Consider the following 19,784-nt stretch of genomic DNA (forward strand, 5'->3'; position numbering starts at 1 on the left):
GTGTGTGTATGTTGTATGTCTTCCCTCTGTGTATGGTGTCTATCTCCCTTCTATGAGTGTATGTTGTCAATTTCCCCCCTCTGTGTGTGTGTGTATGTTTCTATCTCCCCTATATGTGTATGTTGTCTATCTTTCCTTTGTGTGCGTATGTTGTATATCTCCCCTCTGTGTGTATGCTGTCTGTCTCTCACGTCTGTATTTTGTCTCTTTACCTTATGTCTGTCTGATTCTCTCTCTCTCTCTCTCTCTCTCTCTCTCTCTCTCTCTCTCTCTCTCTCTCTCTCTCTCTCTCTCTCTCTCTCTCTCTCTCTCTCTCTCTCTCTCACCGTGGTCGTCCACCTCCCGACCATACCTGCCTCAAACCCGCGGTAGTGGGTAATTCTAGTCGGCTTCCCCTAGGATGCTGAATTTGGGTAGGAAAAGGAAAGGGTGAGGGAAGAGAGAGAAGGGGAAGGCTGATGGATGTAATAGTAGGGAGGATATATACCATTACAAGGGCCCCTTCATGCCCCGGTCTCATTAGCCTCAAGTACCATTAGTCAAGAGGGTGGCCAGGCTATAGGCCGTGTCATTATTTGTGAATTACCGTGAGGTTGAATGTTGCCAGTTTGTTGCGTGGTGGTGTAGTTAAAACCATATATATAATATATATATATATATATATATATATATATATATATATATATATATATATATATATATATATATATATATATATATATATATATATATATATATATATATATATTGTGACGGTAAAGCGTTGGTGTTCGGCTGTTTCAAAAGCTAGGGGCAGGGCCTCGTCACATTAAAGAAAAAATAAGAGAAAAAGCTGGAACTTTCGTCTGTGGTAAGGTAAATGGGGAGACACACAAAACACAAGTAAATTTAACAATGAAATTTTAATTACGTTAGAAAAACAAGACATGAATAAAATTGAGCATAAAATATACAAGGCAGGTCAACAAACAAAATAATAAGAATAATCACTGCCAAATGAAAAGTTACGTTGAGACAAGTGAGTAATAGCAAAATATATAATAATGATGCCGGAATATTGGCTTCGAGCTGCCACCTTCCTTAGTACACGAAAGCCAAGGCTTAGTCTACCAATGAGAGATGTCAACTGCAAGGAGCACTGGAATATTCTGACGACTCTGGGCCGCAGCAGCCCAGACATCAACTTGTGGCTATGAATAATAATGATAATTGCGTCATTTATAAAATACCTTGTAAGGAATGTAATAAGTTCTATGTCGGGCAAACATCTAAAGATTTAAAATGTAGAATATCGCAACATAAATACTCTGTAAGACATGGCCAATTGTCTAATGCTTTGTTTGTGCATTTGTCAGAAAAAGCTCACCAAAAAGCGTCAAACTTGAATGGTCCCCAAGCCAACATATATCACAAAACTCTTCAACCCCCCCCCCCTTGAAGGATTCGAACCCGGTCAGCCAGGGCTCCGTGCTGCTTTCGCATGTCCACTATTATATAACCACTCTGCCAACAGAGTGTACAAAAGTATTGGAAAATCGGTCGTATGACTTTTAACTCACAATACCTGGCAACGCCCCGGACAGTTTTGGGCACATATATATATATATATATATATATATATATATATATATATATATATATATATATATATATATATATATATATATATATATATATATATATATATATATATATATTCACCTAATCACCTCATCATGATTTGTAGGAGTAATATTTGCACAAATATTATCCTACAGTATTTGCCATTTTCATATAGCATTTCTAAACTCACGCTATATGCAATGGCAAACCGTCTTATTACTAAGGATTAAATATGCACTGTATCCACATTTCGTTTCCAGTTGATAAACGACATATGAGATTAAGAAACAATTAGTCTATTGTGAAGACTAATGATAACAAACAGCAGTTCCCCTATGACTGTGTATTACCTCCGTAGCTGAAACAATTATGTATCAGCGATAAGACCTGCCATTAATGAATACAGACTAATTGTAAATGCATAGCTCTTGAAATAGAACATTTCCTGTAACTAGCTGACATTATAAATATAAGGTGTGAAGGATAGATTAAATTGTTAATGTAATAATCTCCGTTGAAGTTTGATAAAGACCTTTTGTGCCCTCTGTAATCATTTTTTTGCGCTACCGCTCACAGGATGAGTATTGGGTGCACAATAAACTTTTGAAGATAACAACAACAATATGGTGAGGTGTGGTGTTGTATGGTGAGGTCTGGTGCTGTATGGTGAGGTCTGGTGCTGTATGGTGAGGTCTGGTGTTGTATGGTGAGATCTGGTGTGTATGGTGAGGTCTGGTGTTGTATGGTGAGGTCTGGTGCTGTATGGTGAGGTCTGGTGTTGTATGGTGAGATCTGGTGTTGTATGGTGAGGTCTGGTGCTGTATTGTGAGTATGGTGAGTATGGTGAGGTCTGGTGTTGTATGGTGAGGTCTGGTGCTGTATGGTGAGGTCTGGTGCTGTATGGTGAGGTCTGGTGCTGTATGGTGAGGTCTGGTGCTGTATGGTGAGGCCTGGTGTTGTATGGTGAGGTCTGGTGCTGTATGGTGAGGTCTGGTGCTGTATGGTGAGGTCTGGTGCTGTATGGTGAGGCCTGGTGCTGTATGGTGAGGTCTGGTGTTGTATGGTGAGGTCTGGTGCTGTATGGTGAGGCCTGGTGCTGTATGGTGAGGCCTGGTGTTGTATGGTGAGGTCTGGTGCTGTATGGTGAGGTCTGGTGCTGTATGGTGAGGCCTGGTGCTGTATGGTGAGGCCTGGTGTTGTATGGTGAGGTCTGGTGCTGTATGGTGAGGCCTGGTGTTGTATGGTGAGGTCTGGTGCTGTATGGTGAGGTCTGGTGCTGTATGGTGAGGCCTGGTGCTGTATGGTGAGGCCTGGTGTTGTATGGTGAGGTCTGGTGCTGTATGGTGAGGCCTGGTGCTGTATGGTGAGGCCTGGTGTTGTATGGTGAGGCCTGGTGCTGTATGGTGAGGCCTGGTGCTGTATGGTGAGGTCTGGTGCTGTATGGTGAGGTCTGGTGTTGTATGGTGAGGTCTGGTGTTGTATGGTGAGGCCTGGTGTTGTATGGTGAGGTCTGGTGCTGTATGGTGAGGCCTGGGTCATTTTTATATACGTTTAGCTTCGAGTATTTTCAGTCTACTCTAGTCAATGGTGAATGCCAGGATTCTTGTATTTTTCTACTGCTAGTAGAAAATATTCAGTCCAGCATCAACTGGAAGCACCTTATGCAAATTAATTAAGAGGTAAGAGGTATTAACTAAGAACTTCTAACAATTGTAACATATTAGAGTTGTTTGTTTGTTATCATTCTTGACGAAGTCGTGTCGGACGTGATGTATAGTGGAGTAACTCAAGGCGAACCCGTAGGTGATGCTGCCGGACAAAGAGAGCTTCAAAAGATGGAGAAAAGTGAACGGTCTGGCGTGGAAAGCGTTCCCATTCGTCAGCACTCTGCTGTGTTCAGGGGCACTTGATCAGCACCTTCTGCTACGCCGGCGTCCTCTGAGGGCTGGCCAGGGAGAGGGACGTGGTCGTGTGGGACTTGGAACTATCAGCATCACACATCGTGTGTCCGGAATCTTCAACTTTATCGCCACTACTTACAGGCCAGACAGCACAGCTCGAAGATAACAATTATCTATAATTATTGGTCTTAGTTTCGTCAACAAATCATAAAAAAAGACTTTACTATTATAAAAAATATGTATAAAAGATTCGCTTAAACACAACAGCTGTCTACCAGGTACCTATTTAATGCTAGGTGAACAGAGCCTTCAGGTGAAAGAAACTTTGCTTATTTATTTCTACCTCGGCAGGGAGTCGAACCCGGGACCCTTAGGACTATGACCCCCGGGGGCTGTTTACTTAGCCGTGAAGCCCTGTGTGTGTGTGTGTGTGCATACTCACCAATTTGGGCCTGCTAGATCGAGCTCGAGCTCTTAGACTCCGCTTTTCTAGCCGCCGGTTGTCTTTCTCTGTCCGTTTCGTGGAGGACTTCGGCTCCCATTTGGTATCCTGTGTCTGGCCTCCTGTTCCCTCCGGCTAGTTTCATGACCTTACATTTACTTGGGTTGAATTTTGGTAGCCATTTGTTAGACCATTCCTTCAGTTTGTCTAGGTCATCTTGTGTGTGTGTGTGTGTGTGTGTGTGTGTGTGTGTGTGTGTGTGTGTGTGTGTGTGTGTGTGTGTGTGTGTGTGTGAGTGTGTGTGAGTGTGTGTGAGTGTGTGTGAGTGTGTGTGAGTGTGTGTGTGTGTGTGTGTGTGTGTGTGTGTGTGTGTGTGTGTGTGTGTGTGTGTGAGTGTGAGTGTGAGTGTGTGTGTGTGTGTGTGTGTGTACTCACCTATTTGTACTCTCCTATTTGTGCTTGCCGGGGTTGAGCTTTGGCTCTTTGGTCCCGCCTCTCAACTGTCAATCAACTGATGCACAGGTTCCTGAGCCTACTGGGCTCTGTCATATCTACACTTGAAACTGTATGGAGTCAGCCTCCACCACATCACTGCCTAATGCATTCCATCCGTTAACTACTCTGACACTGAAAAAGTTCCTTCTAACGTCCCTGTGGCTCATTTAAGTACTCAGTTTCCACCTGTGTCCCCTTGTTCGCATACCACCACTGTTGAATAGTTTATCCTTGTCTACCCGGTCGATTCCCCTGAGGATTTTGCAGGTAGTGATCATGTCCCCCCTTACTCCTCTGTCTTCCATTGTCGTAAGGTGCATTTCCCGCAGCCTTTCCTCGTAACTCATGCATCTTAGTTCTGGGACTTGTTTAGTGGCATACCTCGGAACTTTTTCCAGCTTCGTCTTGTGCTTGACAAGGTACGGGCTCCATGCTGGGGCCGCATACTCCAGGATTGGTCTTACATATGTGGTGTACAAGATTCTGAATGATTCCTTACACAGGTTCCTGAAGGCAGTTCTGATGTTAACCAGCCTCGCCTGTGTGCCAGCCTGTGTGTGTGTGTGGGGGGGGGGGGTTTCCTGATATCGAAACGCTCTGATATCAACAGCATCACCTGGATATCGAGTGGCCGTAAGAAACAAAAACACGTGCAACACACCGATTTAACCCCACACAGCGCCCCCCCCCCCCCCCCCCCGATCACAAGGCACGTGGATACAAGCTCCAGATTCGCCACGAAAGTCGAGGTGATTGTATCTCCCGCTAGACAGTAGTTCAGGGCATAAACACGGCGACAGGGTGAAGTCCCACCATCAATTAATTCGACAATCTTGAGTCGTTGGCCCTCCTCCCCGATCATGGGCCATTCACTAGCTTTAACTAGACTCTTAACGACTAATTTTCCCCCCGATATTTAAATAGTTTTGACCATAAAACTGAGGCGAGCGAGACACTGGGAATCAGCTGTAAACAGCCCGACAACCGTCTCGAAGCTGGTCCGAGTCTTGGGCTTCGAACCCGGCATACTGAGAGGGGGTAATGAGGCTACCGCTCCGGACCAATGGCTCCAAACCCACCACATGCTCAGGCCGGAGGTTTTTCCCATGCTAGCGTCGCAGTTTTTCGTCTCTAAGGGCGCCCTCAGCATAGCACGTTCATGCCCCCCGGGGAGTTTTTAATTAGATAAAAGGTGCTGTTGCCAGATTGAGATAAGAAGCAGAAGATTACGATCCTTGCCGAATTGGCGGGATTTTTGCAGCGGTAAAGGAGTCACAGAGGAATGTGTGAGGGACACCGACCCGCTGAACGAGGCGAAGGTTTGTGCCTTAATGGCTGAGGGACATTCAGTGATTCACTCAGCCATTTGCATGACTTGTCAACACATGAGCAACGAACCGAAAGAAAAGGCAGAGGACACAGAAAATCTTGAAAATGGAAGGATAAGAGAGAGAGAGAGAGAGAGAGAGAGAGAGAGAGAGAGAGAGAGAGAGAGAGAGAGAGAGAGAGAGAGAGAGAGAGAGAGAAAGAGAGAGAGAGAGGCCATTTTATCTAAGGATCACTTTCATTACGCGTTTAAGTCTTATATTTTTGTGGGGTGCCAAGCAGACCTGATCCACTGATGGTGTTCCTGCTGGTGGAAAAACTTGCCTGGAATAGTATTTAATAGTGAAGAGTGACATATCTGCCTGCTGGTGCTACACTGTATCTGCCTGCTGGTGCTACACTGTATCTGCCTGCTGGTGCTACACTGTATCTGCCTTCTGGTGCTACACTGTATCTGCCTGCTGGTGCTACACTGTACCTGCCTTCTGGTGCTACACTGTATCTGCCTGCTGGTGCTACACTGTATCTGCCTGCTGGTGCTACACTGTATCTTCCTGCTGGTGCTACACTGTACCTTCATGCTGGTGCTACACTGTACCTGCCTGCTGGTGCTACACTGTACCTTCCTGCTGGTGCTACACTGTACCTGCCTGCTGGTGCTACACTGTATCTGCCTGCTGGTGCTACACTGTACCTGCCTGCTGGTGCTACACTGTACCTTCCTGCTGGTGCTACACTGTACCTGCCTGCTGGTGCTACACTGTATCTGCCTGCTGGTGCTACACTGTACCTGCCTGCTGGTGCTACACTGTACCTTCCTGCTGGTGCTACACTGTACCTGCCTGCTGGTGCTACATTGTATCTGCCTGCTGGTGCTACACTGTACCTGCCTTCTGGTGCTACACTGTACCTGCCTGCTGGTGCTACACTGTACCTGCCTTCTGGTGCTACACTGTATCTGCCTGCTGGTGCTACACTGTACCTGCCTGCTGGTGCTACACTGTACCTGCCTGCTGGTGCTACACTGTATCTGCCTGCTGGTGCTACACTGTACCTGCCTGCTGATGCTACACTGTACCTGCCTGTTGGTGCTACACTGTACCTGCCTGCTGGTGCTACACTGTATCTGCCTGCTGGTGCTACACTGTACCTGCCTGCTGGTGCTACACTGTATCTGCCTGCTGGTGCTACGCTGTACCTGCCTGCTGGTGCTACACTGTACCTTCCTGCTGGTGCTACACTGTACCTGCCTGCTGGTGCTACACTGTACCTGCCTGCTGGTGCTACACTGTACCTGCCTTCTGGTGCTACACTGTTTCTGCCTGCTGGTGCTACACTGTACCTGCCTGCTGGTGCTACACTGTATCTGCCTGCTGGTGCTACACTGTACCTGCCTGCTGGTGCTACACTGTATCTGCCTGCTGGTGCTACACTGTACCTGCCTGCTGGTGCTACACTGTACCTACCTGCTGGTGCTACACTGTACCTGCCTGCTGGTGCTACACTGTACCTGTCTGCTGGTGCTACACTGTATCTGCCTGCTGGTGCTACACTGTATCTGCCTGCTGGTGCTACACTGTATCTGCCTGCTGGTGCTACACTGTATCTGCCTGCTGGTGCTACACTGTACCTGCCTGCTGGTGCTACACTGTATCTGCCTGCTGGTGCTACACTGTATCTGCCTGCTGGTGCTACACTGTATCTGCCTGCTGGTGCTACACTGTATCTGCCTGCTGGTGCTACACTGTACCTGCTGGTGCTACACTGTACCTGTTGGTGCTACACTATACCTGCCTGTTGGTGCTACACTGTGCCTGCCTGCTGGTGCTACACTGTACCTGCCTGTTGGTGCTACACTGTACCTGCCCGTTGGTGCTACACTGTACCTGCCTGCTGGTGCTACACTGTACCTGCTGGTGCTACACTGTACCTGCTGGTGCTACACTGTACCTGCTGGTGCTACACTGTACCTGTTGGTGCTACACTGTACCTGCCTGCTGGTGCTACACTGTACCTGCCTGTTGGTGCTACACTGTACCTGCTGGTGCTACACTGTACCTGTTGGTGCTACACTGTACCTGTTGGTGCTACACTGTACCTGCCTGCTGGTGCTACACTGTATCTGCCTGCTGGTGCTACACTGTACCTGCCTGCTGGTGCTACACTGTACCTGCTGGTGCTACACTGTACCTGCTGGTGCTACACTGTACCTGTTGGTGCTACACTGTACCTGCCTGCTGGTGCTACACTGTACCTGTTGGTGCTACACTGTACCTGCCTGCTGGTGCTACACTGTACCTGCCTGCTGGTGCTACACTGTACCTGTTGGTGCTACACTGTGCCTGCCTGCGGTGCTACACTGTACCTGCCTGCTGGTGCTACACTGTGCCTGCCTGCTGGTGCTACACTGTACCTGCCTGCTGGTGCTACACTGTACCTGTTGGTGCTACACTGTGCCTGCCTGCGGTGCTACACTGTACCTGCCTGCTGGTGCTACACTGTGCCTGCCTGCTGGTGCTACACTGTACCAGCCTGTTGGTGCTACACTGTACCTGTTGGTGCTACACTGTACCTGTTGGTGCTACACTGTACCTGCCTGCTGGTGCTACACTGTACCTGCTGGTGCTACACTGTACCAGCCTGCTGGTGCTACACTGTACCTGCCTGCTGGTGCTACACTGTACCTGCCTGCTGGTGCTACACTGTACCTGCCTGCTGGTGCTACACTGTACGTACCTGCTGGCGTTACACTGTACCAGCCTGCTGGCGCTACACTGTACCAGCCTGCTGGTGCTACACTGTACGTACCTGCTGGTGCTACACTGTACCTGCCTGCTGGTGCTACACTGTACCTGCCTGCTGGTGCTACACTGTACGTACCTGCTGGCGTTACACTGTACCAGCCTGCTGGTGCTACACTGTACCTGCCTGCTGGTGCTACACTGTACGTACCTGCTGGCGTTACACTGTACCAGCCTGCTGGCGCAACACTGTACCAGCCTGCTGGTGCTACACTGTGCCTGCCTGCTAAATACTACAGTCACAGTCTGCTTGAGACGAATGAAAGAGTAATAGAGAAAGATCTTCAGACTATTGAGACGAAACAAGTGGCGATCTCCTTAACAATGTAGGTCAAGACGGAACAACCAGCCGCTAATCACCAATATTTCCCCCAGCCACATGTAAACTATGGAGAAGATAAACCAATTATTAAAGTCGATCCTGCTGGCAATGGTATATCTTGAAGAACAGGTAATAATGACTGCAGAGAAAGCCTGCATCTTGGGTAATAAAGATTAGACATTTTTGTATAAAATGGCTAACTGCGTTGGGTGTTGTAATGGCTTACCTGGGGGCATTGAATTACAGGTGAGTGTGACGTTTTGACTACGTTGTACTATCGTGAAGATAAGATATCGCCATGCCTTGAGGCTCTTATTGGGCACAAGTTGTTAAACAGGCGACCAGTTTACTAATCACCTGGGCCGCTAAGGCGAGAAAGCACTGACCGTCTGAAGAAGGTATTGACACGAGGCAGAGAGAGAGAGAGAGAGAGAGAGAGAGAGAGAGAGAGAGAGAGAGAGAGAGAGAGATGAAGGGGGAAGATATTTTTGCCGATCGGTTTAATAGGGCAGTTGACTAATTAGCGGAAGGCTTGGAATTGTTTATCGCGAAATTGGTCATTACTGACTAATTAGGCTGCCGTTGATGGCCCGTCTAAAAGACGGTCCGGTCTAATTAGAGAATTGTTGGGTGGTGTGGAAGGGCAGTGTCACGGTGGAGGGTGGAGGGTGGAGGGTGGTGGGTGGAGGGTGGTGGGTGGTGGGTGGTGGGTGGAGGGTGGTGGGTGGAGGGTGGTGGGTGGAGGGTGGTGCCAGCGGCCATATCTCTGGTGGACTGTCCACCGGCGGTGAGAGATAACGAATGGTTGTTAGTTGATAGTCGTGCGACGACTAGTGGCTGGAGAGTGGTTGACCGTTGGTTGACTGACGATCGACAGGTAGTTCCTGGTTGACTGACGCTGGACAAGTCTAGTTCCTGGTTGACTGACGCTGGACAAATCTAGTTCCTGGTTGACTGATTAAAATCCGAAATAGGCAAGCTTGAGTAATAATTCAGGTAATTACATATAAATATGTATGTAATGTATGTATACAATGTATGTATATAAATATGTAATATGTTCGCATCTATATATGGACATCTTGAACACACTTCACCAGGCATTTGCATAGCCTTCCTATCTGACTCGAGGAAGGCAAAAAATAGTAGATAAGATTAAAGCTCTTGGGCCCTGCCTTTAGGAATGGTTGTTTTCGTTCAGTAGTTATGCTTTAGCTGTCTCTTAAACTTCTTAACCACTTCCCTCAACTTCTGAAGAAGCAAATAACTGCCAAACCTCGTCATTTCGATCATAAGGTATATTGGGTTCTAGCTCCTTGGCCCTGCCTTTTGAGCCCCAAAGATTGCAGGGTGGGTCGCCACACGACTCACCCTTACAGTGAGTATTTTACTCACTGTAATACCCTTACAGTGAGTATTTGACGGTGATGAAGAACGTGTGTAGTGAAGCTGTGAGATGAATGGAATCGTTTTGACAGTGAGGATGGTCACGGTTGATGGTGAGGAACAAGATTCGGGATGTGACTAGAAGGGTGAGGGAGGAGAGGGAGGGTGAGGGAGGCGAGGAAGGGTGAGGGAGGGGTAGGTGTCTCCGTGGTGGAGTCTCCAGGGTGTAGCGGAGACACGGCCCTGCTCTTCCTCGCGGCCATATGATAACTATCAACAATTGACCGAAGGAACAGCTCTATTAACCTTCTCTAACGACACGTGTTTATTTTATCCCCCCCTATACCCCCACCCCCTCTACCCCCACCCCCTCTACCCCCACCCCCTCTACCCCCACCCCCTCTATCTCCCCCCCTTCCCCACCCCCTCTACCCCCCAGCCCTATTCTTTCTGTTCTTTGCTCTTCCCTTCTTTCAATTTGGTGAGGGTTTTAGGTGACTTAATACGCCTTGCGTCTCTCTCTTGTTTTGTTTTTCTTCTCGTTCATAAAATTATCCTCAATTATATTCTAATTGGTCGTTAATGCTTCGTCTCATTTTCCTGAGTCTCTCCTGTTACCATTATCTAGAGGTCCGCATGTTATCCACTTTCATCCATTTGAGAAGATAATTGGAGCAGTAGGAGAGTCGAACCCTGGCATCTTGGGGACTCCCGGGTTAAGTCGCGCGTCTGGGAGCAACCAGCACGCTCGTTCGATTCAGGAATGGCCTGAGTAGAAAGGCTGGTTGAGGGTATAAGGCTGTGGATTTGTGAAGCTGATTACTTGGTAACTCAATAGGCGGAGGGTGGGGGTGGGGGGGAGGCCCCTGTAGTGTTTCAAGCGAAGGTTAGACACACATATATGTGAGGGAGTTTTGGTTGTGGCTACCTCGCCAATAGACCTCGCCAATAGACCTCCCCAATAGACCTCGCCAATAGACCTCGCCAATAGACCTCGCCAATAGACCTCACCAATAGACCTCACCAATAGACCTCACCAATAGACCTCGCCAATAGACCTCACCAATAGACCTCGCCAATAGACCTCGCCAATAGACCTCCCCAATAGACCTCCCCAATAGACCTCCCCAATAGACCTCCCCAATAGACCTCACCAATAGACCTCGCCAATAGACCTCGCCAATAGACCTCGCCAATAGACCTCGCCAATAGACCTCACCAATAGACCTCGCCAATAGACCTCACCAATAGACCTCCCCAATAGACCTCGCCAATAGACCTCGCCAATAGACCTCGCCAATAGACCTCGCCAATAGACCTCACCAATAGACCTCGCCAATAGACCTCCCCAATAGACCTCACCAATAGACCTCGCTAATAGACCTCGCCAATAGACCTCGCCAATAGACCTCACCAATAGACCTCGCCAATAGACCTCCCCAATAGACCTCACCAATAGACCTCGCTAATAGACCTCGCCAATAGACCTCGCCAATAGACCTCGCCAATAGACCTCACCAATAGACCTCGCCAATAGACCTCGCCAATAGACCTCGCCAATAGACCTCACCAATAGACCTCGCCAATAGACCTCACCAATAGACCTCCCCAATAGACCTCGCCAATAGACCTCGCTAATAGACCTCGCCAATAGACCTCGCCAATAGACCTCACCAATAGACCTCGCCAATAGACCTCGCCAATAGACCTCGCCAATAGACCTCGCTAATAGACCTCGCCAATAGACCTCGCCAATAGACCTCACCAATAGACCTCGCCAATAGACCTCACCAATAGACCTCGCCAATAGACCTCGCCAATAGACCTCGCCAATAGACCTCGCCAATAGACCTCGCCAATAGACCTCGCTAATAGACCTCCCCAATAGACCTCGCCAATAGACCTCCCCAATAGACCTCCCCAATAGACCTCGCCAATAGACCTCACCAATAGACCTCGCCAATAGACCTCACCAATAGACCTCGCCAATAGACCTCGCCAATAGACCTCCCCAATAGACCTCGCCAATAGACCTCACCAATAGACCTCGCCAATAGACCTCACCAATAGACCTCCCCAATAGACCTCGCCAATAGACCTCGCCAATAGACCTCGCCAATAGACCTCGCCAATAGACCTCACCAATAGACCTCGCCAATAGACCTCACCAATAGACCTCGCTAATAGACCTCGCCAATAGACCTCGCCAATAGACCTCACCAATAGACCTCGCCAATAGACCTCACCAATAGACCTCGCTAATAGACCTCGCCAATAGACCTCACCAATAGACCTCGCCAATAGACCTCGCCAATAGACCTCGCCAATAGACCTCACCAATAGACCTCGCCAATAGACCTCGCTAATAGACCTCGCCAATAGACCTCACCAATAGACCTCGCCAATAGACCTCGCCAATAGACCTCGCCAATAGACCTCACCAATAGACCTCGCCAATAGACCTCACCAATAGACCTCGCTAATAGACCTCGCCAATAGACCTTGCCAATAGACCTCGCCAATAGACCTTCTGCAGTTACGTCTATTCTTGTGTTGTTACAATAACAGCATAGTGTGTTTGTGTGATTTTTGTCACCAGGAAACATCTTTCTTCCCCGGGAGATATTGCTCTGTCTCCTACTCCCTTTTTTCTTAATCTCTTCGCCTCTGTTCTTCTACAATTCCACATTTTTCTTCTCTCTTCCCAACCAATCATTCTAATATTTAATTTATGAGCCCCTCTCGTCTTGATATTTCATCTCTTCATCATCATTCCTTTCTCTTTCTCTGTCTGTCTGTTTGTCTCTCTCTCTCTCTCTCTCTCTCTCTCTCTCTCTCTCTCTCTCTCTCTCTCTCTCTCTCTCTCTCTCTCTCTCTCTCTCTCTCTCTCTCTCTCTCTCCTTGTTTTGCTTTCATCTTCCATTCCGTTATTTAATTATCCTTCTCTTACCGGGTCTCCTTCTCCAATCACTCTTTCCAATCTCCCTCCAACTTCTCCCACGTTTATCACACTGCGACTGCCCCTGTCGCTTCTCATCTCCACTCCATGGGGGCGAACCACGCCAGGCTGTTCGTCCACACCTCTCACCTCCAAGGATTGTGTTGGACCAGGCCCTCCCAGAACCACTCAGGCCCTCCCACAACCACCCCAGGCCACCCACAACCACCCAGGCCACCCACAACCACCCCAGACCACCCACAACCACCCCAGGCCACCCACAACCACCCCAGTCCACCCACAACCACCCAGGCCACCCACAACCACCCAGGCCACCCACAACCCCCCCAGGCCACCCACAACCGCCCCAGGCCTCCCACAACCACCCACAACCACCCCAGGCCTCCCACAACCACCCCAGGCCACCCACAACCACCCCAGGCCACCCACAACCACCCCAGGCCACCCACAACCACCTCAGGTCTCCCACAACCACCCAGGCCACCCACAACCACCCAGGCCACCCACAACCACCCAGGCCACCCACAACCACCCCAGGCCTCCCACAACCACCCCAGGCCTCCCACAACCACCCAGGCCACCCACAACCACCCAGGCCACCCACAACCACCCCAGACCACCCACAACCACCCAGGCCACCCACAACCACCCCAGGCCACCCACAACCACCCAGGCCACCCACAACCACCCCAGACCACCCACAACCACCCCAGGCCACCCACAACCACCCCAGACCACCCACAACCACCCCAGGCCACCCACAACCACCCCAGGCCACCCACAACCACCCCAGGCCACCCACAACCACTCCAGACCACCCACAACCACCCCAGACCACCCACAACCACCCCAGACCACCCACAACCACCCCAGGCCACCCACAACCACCCCAGGCCACCCACAACCACTCCAGACCACCCACAACCACCCCAGACCACCCACAACCACCCCAGGCCACCCACAACCACCCCAGGCCACCCACAACCACCCAGGCCACCCACAACCACCCCAGACCACCCACAACCACCCCAGACCACCCACAACCACCCCAAACCACCCACAACCACCCCAGGCCACCCACAACCACCCCAGGCCACCCACAACCACTCCAGACCACCCACAACCACCCCAGACCACCCACAACCCCCCAGGCCATCCACAACCACTCCAGACCACCCACAACCACCCCAGACCACCCACATCCACCCCAGACCACCCACAACCACCCCAGACCACCCACAACCACCCCAGACCACCCACAACCACCCAGACCACCCACAACCACCCCAGACCACCCACAACCACCCCAGACCACCCACAACCACCCCAGGCCACCCACAACCACCCCAGGCCACCCACAACCACCCAGGCTCACCCACAACCACCCCAGACCACCCACAACTACACCAGACCACCCACAACTACACCAGACCACCCACAACCACCCAGGTCATCCCAGATCCTACTAGGATCACCCAATGGCACCCACCAGACCCTCCCAGACCCTCCCAGGGCTCCCAGACCCTCCCAGGGCCTCCCAGACCCTCCCAGGGCCTCCCAGACCCTCCCAGGGCCTCCCAGGCTCAATTTCCCGGGTGGAAGAGCGCAGTTGAAGTGGAATGAGCAAGCTGAGTCCATCGTCCGTTTAAGCGATTATATATGAGTCTGTCTGTAAGAGTTCACATAACACGTTTCTTCGTCCTAATGATAATTTTCCTGTGTGGAAGCCAAGTTTTATTCTGGATATTTGGCTTATCATAGAAAACCTATGAGGCCTCAAACAGTATATTCGTAATCAGTATCAAAACATCGAAAAACGGCTTTAATCGGATAATTCCGGGTCGGTGAACGATCTGAGGTTAGTAAGTTGCTATTTGCACACATATATGGCTTACTGGTAAGCCTCATTTGAAAAGGTTGAAGCCGCAGGAAAGCCAACTCAATCTACTACTGTGATGTGGTACTGTCTTGACCCGTGAATTTGGCGACTATCCTGGGGGGGGGGTTTGACCGGGTGGTGATTTGACCGGGTTGGGATTTATCCCGACTGGGCGGAGAGTTTCTGTGTGCTTGCCTTGGATAATTAGACAGGGAGGGGAGGTGGATCTTCATTAAATCCTACACTGAATAGACCCATTGAGGTGGAATACTTAAGTTAATAGTCATAAATGAAACATTTATTTTCTCTCTTTCTCTCTCTCTCTCTCTCTCTCTCTCTCTATATATATATATATATATATATATATATATATATATATATATAAGTTGTGAGGGTACCGCCTCTGGTGCAAGTGTAGGGACCCATAGCCTCAGAGAAGAAAATAAAGAGTATTCAGAGAAGACCTTGTGAATTCCAATACACATAACAGTTATCATTGTAACCATCTTTGTTACTCACTGTATTCTTCACTGTTGACATGTTAACTACTCACAACTATCATCACTGTAACCGTCTAATCTTCGTATAATCTTTATCACTGCAACCATCTTCGCTACACAATATCTTAATCATTGTAACTATCTTCACTACTCCTTATCCTCTTCACTGAGACTGTCTTCACTGCACACGATCTTCTTCACTTTAACCTTAATCACTGTAACCATCAGTGATGAAGATGGGTTACAGTGGTAAGGATAGTGTCGAGGGTTACAGGACACCATCGTCACCATCCTTTTATAACAATCATAATCTTCCCTTCCCTTCATCACCTTCCCTTACCCTTTCACCACCTTCCTGACCCATCACCACCTTCCTTGCCCAGCACCACCTTTCTACCATTCCCCTTCTTCCTCATGGTTCACCAACTTCCCTACCCATCACCACCACATTCTCTACTCCTCATCACTTACCCATCATCCTTGTAACCTTAAAAGGGTTACCTTAGAGTCTTATATTTAAGGAGATAAAAAGTCAGTATGATAAACGCCATTTCATACTAAATCACTGGAATTTATTGTAAATGAAAGGAATTTAAATTGTGCTAAATAGTAAATAGTGAGTTTAATAGTCAATTTGTGCTTAATTGTGAGTATATAGTCAAATTTTTAAACAGTGTATTTAGAGCAATTGCTTTATAGCAATCAGGAGAAGGCGTAGTTGACATTGAGACTTTAAACTTTTATTTATTGGTATACTTCATATATTTCTTCGTCTCTCTCTCTCTCTGGATGGATTAACTTGATCTCTCTCTCTACGATGGATTAACTTGATCGTGCAGTAATCTACTCGCGTCCAAACGAATTAGTTGCCCATTCCATAATATTGAGACCACAACTAAACTGCTTAATCAAAATGGAGCCCAATAAAAATAAGATAAGGCTTTAGCTATATGTCGAAATATAGTTATTATTATTATTATCACTATTATTATTTTTTTATTATTATAATTTTAATTATTTTATTATAATTTTTATCATTATTATTATTATTATTGTTATTATTATTGTAATATATGCTAATACATTATATCTTAAATTTACGGTTAAAAAAAATATAATAACTGTATATGTGTAAACACGGGATATACACACAAAGACATGTATATATGTATATTCTAAAGCTATTGAAGAGACTTAATAACCATACCACAGTAACCTCTCCCACGAAAATAAATTAAAATGCAGCACTATTTTGTAAACAATATTTTTATTTTCACACTAAACCACGATCGGAAAAAAATCAACGTTTTTCAAGGCATCCTTCCTCCTCCCCACTCAAAAAAAAAATATATATAATATTACCACAATTAATAAAATTATGCTTAACGCCATGTAAATCACAGGAGAGAATAAATAATAAATAAAGCGACCTCCACCCAGGTCGGCTGAGACCAGGTGCGCCTCGCTGAGGGATTCTGAAGGTATAAATGCCATGAACCCGCCGACTATATACATAAATATATTTATATATTACAAGTAATATTTATATATATAAATATGTATTCACTCCGTGTACTCTAACGAAGAAGTAACCCAGTTTTAATTGACGGTAATGTCAATCTATTTGTTCGATTAATTGACTTTAATAGTTTCCAGGCGGCATAAGGCATGGTCGGCGGAAGCCTTTCTACAAGAGCATAAGGTCGGCCGTCCATATTGACCCCCTCTGTGGCGCTGCTTGACCGCCCAGTGCGGGGGCTGCACAATTTGCACACACCCACAAGCTCGCCCGTCCTATTGTATTGGTGCGCATGTGCGTTGGTGCGCACAGGAGAGGGACAGACGTGCGCACAGGACAGGGACAGACGTACACACACACGCGCACATACACTCACACACAAAATACTTGTTACTACGCTACTTTTTGTCCTAAATCTACAGAAAGGGTGACAGACAAGAGGCACTGAACTACAGGCCAGTGTCCTTAACTTGTATACCATGCAAGGTGATGGAGAAGATCGCGAGAAAAGCCTAGTAACACATCTGGAGAGAAGAGACTTCGTGACAACCCATCAACATGGGTTCAGGGAGGGTAAATCTTGCCTTACAGGCTTAATAGAATTCTACGACCAGGGGAAAAAGATTATGCAAGAAAGAGAAAGATGGGTGAACTGAATTTTCTTGGATTGTCGGAAAGCCTTTGACACAGTACCCCTTAAGAGGCTGGTGGATAAGCTGGAGAGACAGGCAGGAGTAACTGCTAAGGTGCTCCAGTGCATAAGGGATAGGAAGCAGAGAGTTACAGATAGAGGGGTGAGACCTCAGATTGGAGTGAAGTCACCAGTGGAGTCCCACAGGGCTCTGTACTCGGTCCTACCCTGTTTTTGATATATGCAAATGATCTCCCGGAGGGTATAGACTCATTCCTCTCAATGTTTGCTGACAATGCTAAAATTATGAGAAGGATTAAGACAGACGAGGACTGGTTGAGGCTTCAAGAAGACCTAGACAAACTGAAGGAAAAGTCGAACAAATGGTTGTTAGAGTTTAACCCCAGAAATTGTAATGTAATGAAAATAGGTGTAGGGAGCAGGAGGCCAGATACTAGGTATCATTTGGGAGATGAAATTCTTCAAGAGTCAGAGAGAGAAAAAGACTTGGGGGATGACATCTCGCCAGACCAGTCCCCTGCAGCCCATATCAAGAGGATAACATCAGCGGCATATCCCAGGCTGGTCAACATAAGAACGGCCTTTAGAAACTTGTGTAAGGAATCATTCAGAACTTTGTATACCACATATGTCAGGCCAATCCTGGAGTAGCATGGAGTCCATATCTAGTCAAAGATAAGACTAAACTGGAAAAGATTCAAAGGTTTGCCACCAGACTAGTACCCGAGCTGAGAGGTATGAGCTAGGAGGAGAGACTACGGGAATTAAACCTCACGTCGCTGGAAGACAGAAGAGTTAGGGGGGACATGATCAGCACATTCAAGATTCTCAAGGGAATTGATAGGGTAGATAAAGACAGGCTATTGAACACAAGGGGCACACGCACTAGGGGACACAGGTAGAAACTGAGTACCCAAATGAGCCACAGAGATATTAGAAAAAAACCTTTTTACTGTCAGAGTGGTTGACAAATGTAATGCATTTGGAAGCCCTTCAAGAAGTTCTACAGTATAAGTGAAATGTGCACCCTAAAATCCGTAGAGTTTAGCATTCGATTAAATATTAGTGTATACACTATATTGACATGGAAAATGACTCTTTTTAATTCAGATTTGTGTTCTGGATACAGCCTTCAGATTACAGTGATGTAAATAGTGTGTAGTGAACATGGTTACCGTGATAGGGGGATATGAGGAGCAAATGTGTTATGAGGGGGGATATGAGGGGGGATATGAGGGGGGGGGCAAAAATTAAGCTAAAAAAACTAATTATATATTCCTCGGCCTGGTATAGCACATATATGTACTCTATTAGGCCTCAGACAGCGTGTATTATATCTAGGATGATTATGTTAGTTTACATTTCATTATTAACATAGAAAAACTTTTCAGGTTTGTCCGAATTTAATAATACAAAGTCTACTTTCTATTGGCCCATCGCGTCCATGTTTATACGATCTCCCACATCGTTACTGTAAGTGCCTTCAACCTGGGGGGGGGGGGGGCTCGGGTGGAGACAGCGCAGAGGGTGTGTGTGTGTGAAAGTGAAGATGGGGTGGGGGTGTGAAGGTGTTCACCGTGATGAAAGCAGAGTGTTGTGATGATGCGAGACGGGGAAGGTGTTTGAGATGAGAACGACGAGGAGGGTGCATGTTGGGGGAGACAGGGAGGAGGAGGAGGAGGAGGAGGAGGAGGAGGAGGAGGGAAGCGAAGGAGCAACGAATTCTCTATACAATTCTCTATGTTCTATGAGAACATGCATAGAGAATAGGTAGAAGAAAGATATAAATAGAGAAAACGAGAAGGGAGAAGATAGAGACAATAGGAAAGAGGAAGAGAGAGAGGCAGAGAGAGAGAGGCAGAGAGAGAACAGGAGGGTGGGAGAGAGAGATAGAGAGAAAAAGAGAGAGAGAGAGAGAAAAAAAAATAACCGGGCTCCACCGCGCAGCTCATTTATTGGTAGATAAATTTTATTGATAATATATGCTTCCTTCATATAAT

At 47.6% G+C, this 19,784-nt stretch overlaps 1 protein-coding gene across 1 annotated transcript in view; it reads right to left on the minus strand.

Moving 5' to 3' along the window:
• Positions 1-19,784, minus strand: part of LOC138372496 (probable serine/threonine-protein kinase samkC) — a 41,659-nt gene that overhangs the window by 15,317 nt on the left and 6,558 nt on the right. Inside the window, exon 3 of the mRNA XM_069337967.1 lies at positions 16,085-16,100. Coding sequence (XP_069194068.1) covers positions 16,085-16,100 — 16 coding nt within the window. The remainder of the gene's footprint in view (positions 1-16,084; positions 16,101-19,784) is intronic.

This window comes from Procambarus clarkii, chromosome 39, assembly GCF_040958095.1.
Source record: "Procambarus clarkii isolate CNS0578487 chromosome 39, FALCON_Pclarkii_2.0, whole genome shotgun sequence".
Classification (NCBI taxonomy): domain Eukaryota; kingdom Metazoa; phylum Arthropoda; class Malacostraca; order Decapoda; family Cambaridae; genus Procambarus; species Procambarus clarkii.